The sequence below is a fragment of the Arachis ipaensis genome, chromosome B09 (assembly GCF_000816755.2).
Source record: "Arachis ipaensis cultivar K30076 chromosome B09, Araip1.1, whole genome shotgun sequence".
NCBI classification, from domain to species: Eukaryota; Viridiplantae; Streptophyta; class Magnoliopsida; order Fabales; family Fabaceae; genus Arachis; species Arachis ipaensis.
Window position 1 is genome coordinate 86,167,022 of NC_029793.2, and position 9,201 is coordinate 86,176,222.

Sequence of the window (9,201 nt, forward strand, 5' to 3'; positions counted from 1 at the left end):
AACGGGGTAGCTAACGTGGGTCTTCTTGCCTTTTGCTAACGTTAGTGGCGTTAACGTTCTCACTAGCTTTCCAATCTTTCCTTCCTTCCACTTTAATGGCCACGTTAGTGGTGCTAACGTAGCCACTAACGTGGCTCTTTTCTGCTTCTTTTGGTCTGAACTCAAGCAAACAAAGTGTATCAAAGTAACATACAAGACAAACTTCATTATACTAAGTGTGCTAATAATGCCCAAAATCAAAACTTCACTTAGTGCGATCTATTTCATCATATTTACCATGTATATTAACTAAAATTCACCTATGCTTGAGACACTACAACATTTTTGGCCTAAGGTAACCCTTATTCGAAACAACATTTAACAAAAGTTGCCTTAGATAGGCAAAGACAACATTTTTGACGTGTTACTTTTGAATAAGGCTAAGATAACTAAATTTTTGGCCACCCACAAAAATTGTTGTCTTTGATATCTAAAACAACACTAAAAAAATGTTACAATATAAAATATTTAAGACAACATTTTTAAATAAAAATACAACATTTTATAAAAGTTATCAAAAAAAATTAAATAAATAACATTTATAAAAAGTTGCCTAAAATTATTCATAGCTAAAAATTTTAGAGGGAAACTTTTCATCCTATTCCCCCCAATATTTACTTTCCAATCAAATAACTTTGAGAAAAAAAAGAAAGACCTTTATTTTTCCTTAAATAATTTCTAGTGAGTGCTTCAGTAAGTTCATCACTATGCCCAGCACCCACCATAAGCCCTAACTTTCCTAATCAACATAAAAGGGGACACAAACGGCAGCAGGAGGTCACGGCGTTCAACTTCTGGTCTCGTTCGCGGTGCTGTCGGCGACGGGGCGGTGTTCCCTTTCAAAGGCGTCGGCGCGGTGCTCTCCTTCGCGGTCATCATCTCCACGGACGCTACTCCACGGCTTCTCCTCCCCTGTCTCGGCCCCAAGTACGTGGTCACCTTCGAGAAACCCTTCTCGTTCTTCCTCTTCTTCCCCTGTCTCACCTCCTCCTCTTTGCAACTTCACTCTCTCCGATCAACGCTTTTGCCGTCGTAGCTCACCAAGTAATTAGTTTTCTTCTTGTACTCTCTGTTTTACCTATTTGATTTTCTCTTCCATTTAATTCAATCCTTCAATTGATTCCAACTAGTGTCTCTGTAGTGGTGCCCATTGGAAAAAAAAACTTATATGAATTAGATCTTTGTACTCGCAAATTAGGAGAAGCTGTATTTGATGATAGATATGATGCAGAAGAATGGTTATTTTAATTAATAGATAGAAAATTGCAGGAGCATGGTTCCCATGGATTCAAAGGGTTTTGTAGGCAAAATATTATTATTGGTGTTATCTGATGATCACTACTAATTTCATTTGATTATTGCTATCTTTATATGTTGTTAATTCTTGTTTCTTTTTAATTACATGTCACAAGAAATATCAGTTATTAATTATTAGAGTGAAATTCAGGTTCTAATTTAATTCTTTGTTGTGGACTATTGATGATAATTATTCTTAGAAATTATTTTTTTTAATTTGTAGCTATGCAGGGTTTGTTTCTTTTGATGTTTATATAGAGACTATATTAATTGGAAGCAATTAAGATGCATGCTAGTTAAGTTCTAATTATTCTTGATATGAAAACTCAGATGAATGACAGCGCATAATGGTAGCTGATAACATCAGACATGTATTTAGTTGGTTTTAGGTTTGAACTGGTTTTGTTTTGCGTACTACGTGAGAAATGGATCAATAACTGTTGATGAATGGTGAGTAATAGACATCAACTTTATAGAAAAATGATTTAAGTTGAATTGTTTGTCCTTTAATGCAAATGGTTGTACTATAGTTGTGTAGGTTTACTATTATTATTATAGCAATAAATATGAACACACATGAATCTTTCCAAAGATTTGTGACCACTTGATGATAGTGACAGAGTACATGCACCAGCAAATAGGACAAACATGCCTTCCTATGCAAAAACCAAACAGAACCCATAAGTGCATTACAAGTCTAATCTAATGTCTTGGTGTTGTGTGTGTATGTGTTTTATATAGATAATATACTTTTTATAATGTTATCCAATTCCAAATCCACTAATTTGATTTACATATATCTTCATGACTTTATGCATTTATTCATGTAATTGCTTTTTCTATCGCTCTTTACCAATTGCTCCACTAATTTTGATTCATGTAATTGCTTTTTCTATGACCTACTATTATTTTGGTTGATGGATACTTCTCTTTTCTATGTTCTAACTATAATAAAGCTTTTAATTTGTTTACATTGTTAAAGAACTACACAGTTAACAACATAATTTTAATTTTACATTTTACCTAAAAGTAATATAATCTGTCACATTGAAAGTAAATTCTAACTATAGAGGAATTTTATTTATTTAATTATTATACTGCTTGGAATCTTGTGATATATACCTTCACCTGAGTTACCATTATACTCCCTGCATAATTTATCATTTGTTTTGGTTTTAATCATGACATGAATTGGTATTTCGCATTTGTATTTGTGTTTGTATGTGAAGTAATGGAGGCAGCAATTAACTGTAGTTTTAGTGTGTTTTAGAACTATTTATAATGTCTAATTTGAAGCACTTTCTCTGCTTCTCTGTGTCTCATGTCTTAAAAGTGGTTTTAAAAGTGGATTTTTTGTTAAAAAATCTGGTTTGGTAATTGGATTTTTAAAAACTAGTTTTAAAACTGGATTTTCAAAAACTGGTTTTAAATTTGGATTTTTTATTAAAAAATCAGGTTTTAAAACTGATTTTTCAAAAAAAAAACAAAACTTAAATACTCATATAGTTTTTTTTTTTGTTGAAACACATGGGTACTTCTATTAGTCAATAGAATGACTTATGTCACTCTTTTTTCGGTGGTCAAAGCCCTATAAGTACTTACTTTTGCTTAGAAATTTATGTCTTCAGAAAAACATGGTCAGGGATTTAATATCTTTAGAATATACACACCAAAAAAGGCATTAGAATTCAGGTGGATAACTTTTAAAGTTAAAGTGATTAATTTATTTTTAATGTAAAGTAAAAAATTATTACTTTTTGTAATTAGCTGAGTTAACAAGTTCATATAGAATCGATTATTATTTTTCAATTGATTGTTCTATTTGCCACTTTGATTGAGTTAAATTGTTTATAAAGAATAATGTAAATTTGATACTATACTCTTTTATAGAGAAAGATTGCTTCGGAGGAGTTTAAGGAACATTAGTGGACATTCTAGAACTTGAAGATTACAATTTGTTGAGCCATGACTCTGTAAGTTTTTCTATCTTGCTTATACTTGTAGGTTTTCATATGTATATTATGACCTTTGTGTAGTTTTTTTTTTCATGTTCAATGTCTTTTGATATTTAGTCTACCTTTAGATAAGCAATATAATTTTTTTTTAATTTTAATAATAATATTGTTGTGTGCCTTTTTGATGGATTTATGTACTTAATATGCATGAATATTATTATTTGCATGCTTGGTTAAATAGTAGTAACAATATATTAATAATTAGGTTTTCACAAGACTTAGAAAAGGATTGGATGAGTTTATCGAGAGATAAAGTTGAGTTTAGTAACGGTGTCAATGACTTCTTAGACTTTGCTTACTCTATTGGAAGCCCGCAAGGAGAGGAAATTTTATGCCCTTGTGCAAAGTGTTGTAATTTCTTGTGGCACAAAAGACAAACAATTTATATACATTTGATTGCCTTCGGATTTGTTAATGGTTATACGAGATGGATTCATCATGGGAAAAGCGTAGTTGGCATGGATGTTGATAAAAATAAACATTATGTAATGAAGACTGTTCCAAGGGACCTATTTAGCATAAGTGATCAAGTTGACATTGATGCTGAAGATACTTATGAAAATGAGCCATTTGATAATTCGACGGTTCCTTCTATACCTAATGATGATGGTGAAGTAGACTTGGTAAGGAATGATTTGAATGAAGTTCTCGTCGATGTTGCAAAAGAAGTCTATTTTTCCCAAGAGTATAACACAGGATCGGATGAAGAATATGATTCCGAAGACTTTTGAGTGACTTGTTTCCCTCTTTTATGGTATATAAGTTAGATTTATCGCTTTATGTTAGCAGTTTTGAACTTGATTTCTTTTAATATTTTTATACAGCAACTTAATGGAAAACGGAGCAACTTAAAAGGCTAAAAGGCTGGTAAAAAAGTATCAAGCTCATGCAAAAGTTAAAGAATTTGAAATGAAGGAAGTATCTTCTGCTGCAAAACTAGTTCGAAATTTTATAACCAAAGGTGATAAAGGAAGTAATCAAGCCAAAATAGCACAACAGCCTAAAAGGAAGATTTCAGAAATTGGAGACAAGCAAAATAGGGAGAATTCAATGGAAGGGAGAAATAAAACACTTGTAGAAGTTGTTATGAACCGGTCTTTGAGGTCTTCCCATAACCAAGTGAGGAGTAATGTTCAACTAGAAGAACAACCAATTCCTAAGAAGATGAAGAGCAAGGGAAAGTGTCCAGCAATGGCTCTTGATGCCTTTTTGCATACAGAAGGAGTAGAAGTGGAAAGACAAGAGGAAGATGACTTTGAGTCATGTGGTGAGGATGCTAGAGCTGCTGAAAAAGAACCAGCTAACTTGATAAACTCAAAAAATAACTTAAAGCGTCCAGCAATGACTCTTGATGCTTTTTTGGGTGACCAAAGAATTCATGTGGAAAGAGAAGAGGAACATATTGAAGTTCCAACTACTGAGGATGCTAGATCTAGGCCATCCCCGAATTATGGAGAAAATGTTCAATTCCCCTATGAGGAAGATTATGTTGGTGAACATGAAAGTGACAATTTTGATGTGGAAGGAGATTAAGTTATGGAAGAGGCTCATGTAAAAGGTGATGTAATTTTGTTTGTTGCTATTTGATTTACATTTTCTTTTTATCATTATCTATTATACAATTCCATATATGATTCACGGGAATAGTAACGTGCATGTACTTGTTCAATTCTATTTCCATATGAGTGTGGGGCTGCCCTTTCCGATTTCTATACTTGTTCAATTTTTATATACTTGTTCAATTTCTATACTTGTTCAATTTTTATGCTTGTTCAATTCTATTTCCATATGAGTGTGGGGCTGCCCTTTCCGATTTCTATACTTGTTCAATTTTTATATACTTGTTCAATTTTTATACTTGTTCAATTTCTATTTCCCTCTCCATATATGATTCACGACTGTCTTTGGTTTTAATTTGTACTATTTCTGAATTTTTGATTTAGATACTTCAAAGGTTAAAAGGACTCGTGGAAAAACAAGATGCTTAAAGATTTATGCAAGAACTTGGGAAGAAAGGGAGGAAATGACTTTTGATCAGGGAGCAGCCATGGGGCCAACTCCTCAAAGAGTGAAGGATTTAACTAATTTTATTGGAACAATGGGAAGGAATAGTGATTTTATTACCTTGATGTACACTAATTGGAAAGCTGTGCCTAAGCATATCAAAAAGCGCATTTAGAAGTATATTAATGTAAGCTCCATTTATCTTTATTTTATGCCATATGTTAATAATCTTTTTATTCATATGATATGATGAAATTGGTGTGTTTGTAGTCAAAATTCATTCTTCCAAAATCTTCAAAGCTATGGGTGATGACTGGTGTTCAAGGAGCATGGAAGCGTTACAAAACAAGAATCAAGAAGAAGCATTTTGAACCATATTCTGGAAATATTGAGAATATGTTGGTGAATCGTCCTTTGGAAATTCCAGAAATACAATTTCGGAAACTAATTGCATATTGGAGTATTCCAACTGTCAAAGTGAGCTAGAGAATTTCAATTATTATTATTTGATATGTTCAAGTATACTTTTTTCAATTTTTATATTTTTTTCATCATTGTTTATTTTAAACATAGGCTATGTGTGCTATAAATTCTGAAAATCGCAAGAAGCAACAATGGAGGCATAAAATGGGACCAATCAATTTTGCAAGAGTGCGTGTTGATTTGGTAAGGTCAAGTTTGAGTTAAAATTCTCTACTCGTTACTTCCCCCTAATTTTAGTATGTTATAACTTTGTAATTGCTATCTTGGTCTGTAGCATGAGAAAAAAGAGAACAAAGAGGAACCAAATCAAGCTGAAATGTTTGTTGCAACTCGGAATGGACTAAAAGGGAAAACACTTGATGTAGAAACACAAGCTGTTATTGTAAGTTACTCTATAATTTTATTGTTTTAGATGCTATTTTATGGCTGTCATGGATGCTATTTTCTTTGCTGTTTTATGGCTATCATGATTGTTGTTATAGTATCTACTTTGTGGCTGTTTTATGGCTGTTTCATGGCTGTTTTGTGATTGATTTAGTTGCTGTTTTATGGCTGATTTAGTTGCTATTTTATGGCTATGTTATGCCTATTTTATGGCTGTCATGGCAGCTATTTTATGGCTATTTTATGGCTGTCATGGATTGTTATTTTAATTGCTATTTTATGGTTGTTTTATGGCTATCGTGGTTGTTGTTTTAGTATCTACTTTATGGCTGTTTTATGGGTGTCATGGTTACTATTTTATGGCTATTTTATGGTTTATTACTGAATGATTTAATTGCTGTTCTATGCCTATTTTATGCCTGTGTTATGGCTATCATGGACTGCTAATTTATGGCTGTTTTATGGCTATCATAGTTACTGTTTTATGGCTGTTTCATGGCTGCTTTATGACTGATTTAGTTGTTGTTCTATGCCTATTTTATGCCTGTTTTATGGCTATCATGGACTGCTATTTTATTGCTGTTTTATGGATGTTTGTGTTTATAGGATAAACTTGATGATCTCCAAGAAGCTGGAGAAACTCCTACTAATGCATTTCAAAACGTTTTTGGTAAAGAGAATCCAGGAAGAGTTTGATGTTTTGGAAGAACTGTTACAAAATCTTCTCTTAAGAAAAATAAAGAAATAGATGAAATAAAAAAACAAAGTGAAGAGAAGGTAACAACTTTAAAAACTGAATTAGATGACCATAAGCAACGACTGCAAGGATTGGAAGATATTGTGAAACTTATGCTGCAACAAACTTCTCCTGGTATGAATGTTGATGAAGCACTTTCTCTCTTGCGATCTAAGCAATCGTCTGCAAATAGTGCACAAGATCCAAATTTAGTTTCTTGGCATTCTCCTCCATCGACTCATATTCCAAATCATGATTAGGTATATATTTGCTAAATTGTTGTAACACTTGAGTATACATCTTATTGTATAGCTAATGTTTTTACTATAATTTTTTTTTCATTTAAATTTAACTGCAGCTTTCTTATTGTTGGATGAAGTTTTCTGAAGACATAAAGGCAATTCTTGGCACAATGGTGAAGCACCAAGTCTTTTTGGTTTCAAGTCAAAAACTTAGTTTCTTTTTGGTTTAAGTTCATCATCAGAAAAACATGTATTTTGCTTACTTATATTTATTATTTATTTGACTTAGTAATTTGGCAAGTATGTTAATTGGCACTTGGTAGACCTTTCTATATATATGCAATATATATTATTAGCTTATTCAAATGTGGGTGTTATATATCCTTCAAATGTCATATAAATATAACAAAGGTAAAAAATATATTGTTTTAGATATTAAAAAAGAGAACATAAGAGAAACTCAATAAGGTGTTGCTTTAGGTATTAAAAAAGACAACTGCAAATACACTTACATAAGTGTTGCATTAGGTCTATAAAAAAGGAAATTTAAAAAAATCTGGACAAGTGTTGCTTTAGGTATATGAAAAAGGCAACCTAAAAAAATCTGGCCAAGGGTTGCTTTTAGGTATATGAAAAAATAACTAGAAAAAACTTGCACAAGTGTTGCTTTAGGTATAAGAAAAGGCAACTTAAAAAACTCAGGACAAGTGTTGCTTTATGTATTAGAAAATACAACTCGTAAAAAGTGTTGCCATAACGTCTCATCTCAAGCGTTGTGTTTGGGTGCTCTAAGGCAACCCTTTTGCGGAGTTGCTTTATTTGCAGAAAAGGCAACGTTTATTGAAGGTTGCCTTAAAAAGGGTTTCCTTTAATACACAAAAACGTTGCCTTAGACCAAAGGTAACAGCCGTATAGCCAACCCCCCAAAAAGCGTTGCTTTTTGTCAAAAAGTGTTGCCTTTTATCAAAGGCAACACTTTTCCTTATTATAGGCAACATTTTTAAAGGGTTGCCTCAGCTCGAATTTGTTGTAGTGAGATTTTGTTTCATGCAGAGATTTTTCATGCTTTTGCTCCTTTATCAACAGAAATTGTATGAAAACTGCATTAAAAACTATTGAAAAAGCATAGAAAACAGGCCATGATGTCCTGGCATCACAACACCAAACTTAAATCTTGCTTGTCCCCAAGCAAGAAGAGAATCATGCAATAAGGTTTGACAATCCAAGGTCAGAAGAGTAGCAGTGTAATGTTCATGGTTAGCTAGCTTTCTATGCATGAAACAATCACAAAAGAACTTCAGATGATTGATGCCTCTATCTAGCTCCTTTTATGAAATCTTTTCTATATGTTTCTTCCTTGAAAAAGCTTTTCATTTTCTTTTTATCTTATCTTCTTAGGTGCTTTGCACCATGATTTGAAAGCTACGACTCTAAATGCTTTGTTTTCAAGTATTACCACTTGATACATAAGCACCACAAGCATTTAATCAGAGGACTCTTTTAGCTCATTTTGTTTTCTTGTCTTCTTGACTCTCTAATCATTGATGCTCAGAGCCTTGAGCTTTGAGGGAGTGCTTTTGCACTTGAGCCTAGCCTTGACTCTAAATGTTTTGTTTTCAAGCTTTTTGCTTGATACATAAACACCACAAGCACTTAACAATTAAATTGTCATTGGTACTCAGAGCCTTCAACTTTCTCATTCTCTCCCTTTTCTTGCCTTATTTGCAATTGCTTTTTCAAGGTTTTCATGATTTCAAAAATTTCATACAATGTCCTAGATGAAAACTTCAATTAAATAAATTCAAATTCAATTGAGCAACAATAGTCATGCTAGCTTCCCAATACTTATATGCTCATGCTAACTTCTTAAATGACCTTGTTTGTTTATGATCATGAAACTTCATTGCTTTAGACTCACAAAAATTCAAGATCGCAATCATAATGTCACAGCAACATATTGTAATTCAAAAATCAAACTATGCTTATTCATAAGGAGCAAGCA

At 32.5% G+C, this 9,201-nt stretch overlaps 1 protein-coding gene and 1 long non-coding RNA gene across 2 annotated transcripts; both read left to right on the forward strand.

Annotated features, from left to right (window-relative positions):
* LOC110266465 lies at window positions 724-4,902 on the forward strand. The gene is made up of 3 exons (XM_021111250.1): window positions 724-1,083; window positions 3,226-3,308; window positions 4,175-4,902. Exon 3 carries the CDS (start codon window positions 4,260-4,262, stop codon window positions 4,881-4,883), a length of 624 nt encoding a protein of 207 aa, XP_020966909.1. The 5' UTR covers window positions 724-1,083; window positions 3,226-3,308; window positions 4,175-4,259; the 3' UTR covers window positions 4,884-4,902.
* LOC110266410 lies at window positions 6,099-7,565 on the forward strand. Its single transcript, XR_002353771.1, has 3 exons — window positions 6,099-6,219; window positions 6,828-7,217; window positions 7,316-7,565. It is a non-coding gene; the product is annotated as an uncharacterized LOC110266410 (long non-coding RNA).

What these genes read in the sequence shown, in the direction of transcription:
- LOC110266465 (XM_021111250.1), top strand. Translation starts at nt 4,260, where the DNA reads ATGAAGGAAGTATCTTCTGCTGCAAAACTAGTTCGAAATTTTATAACC.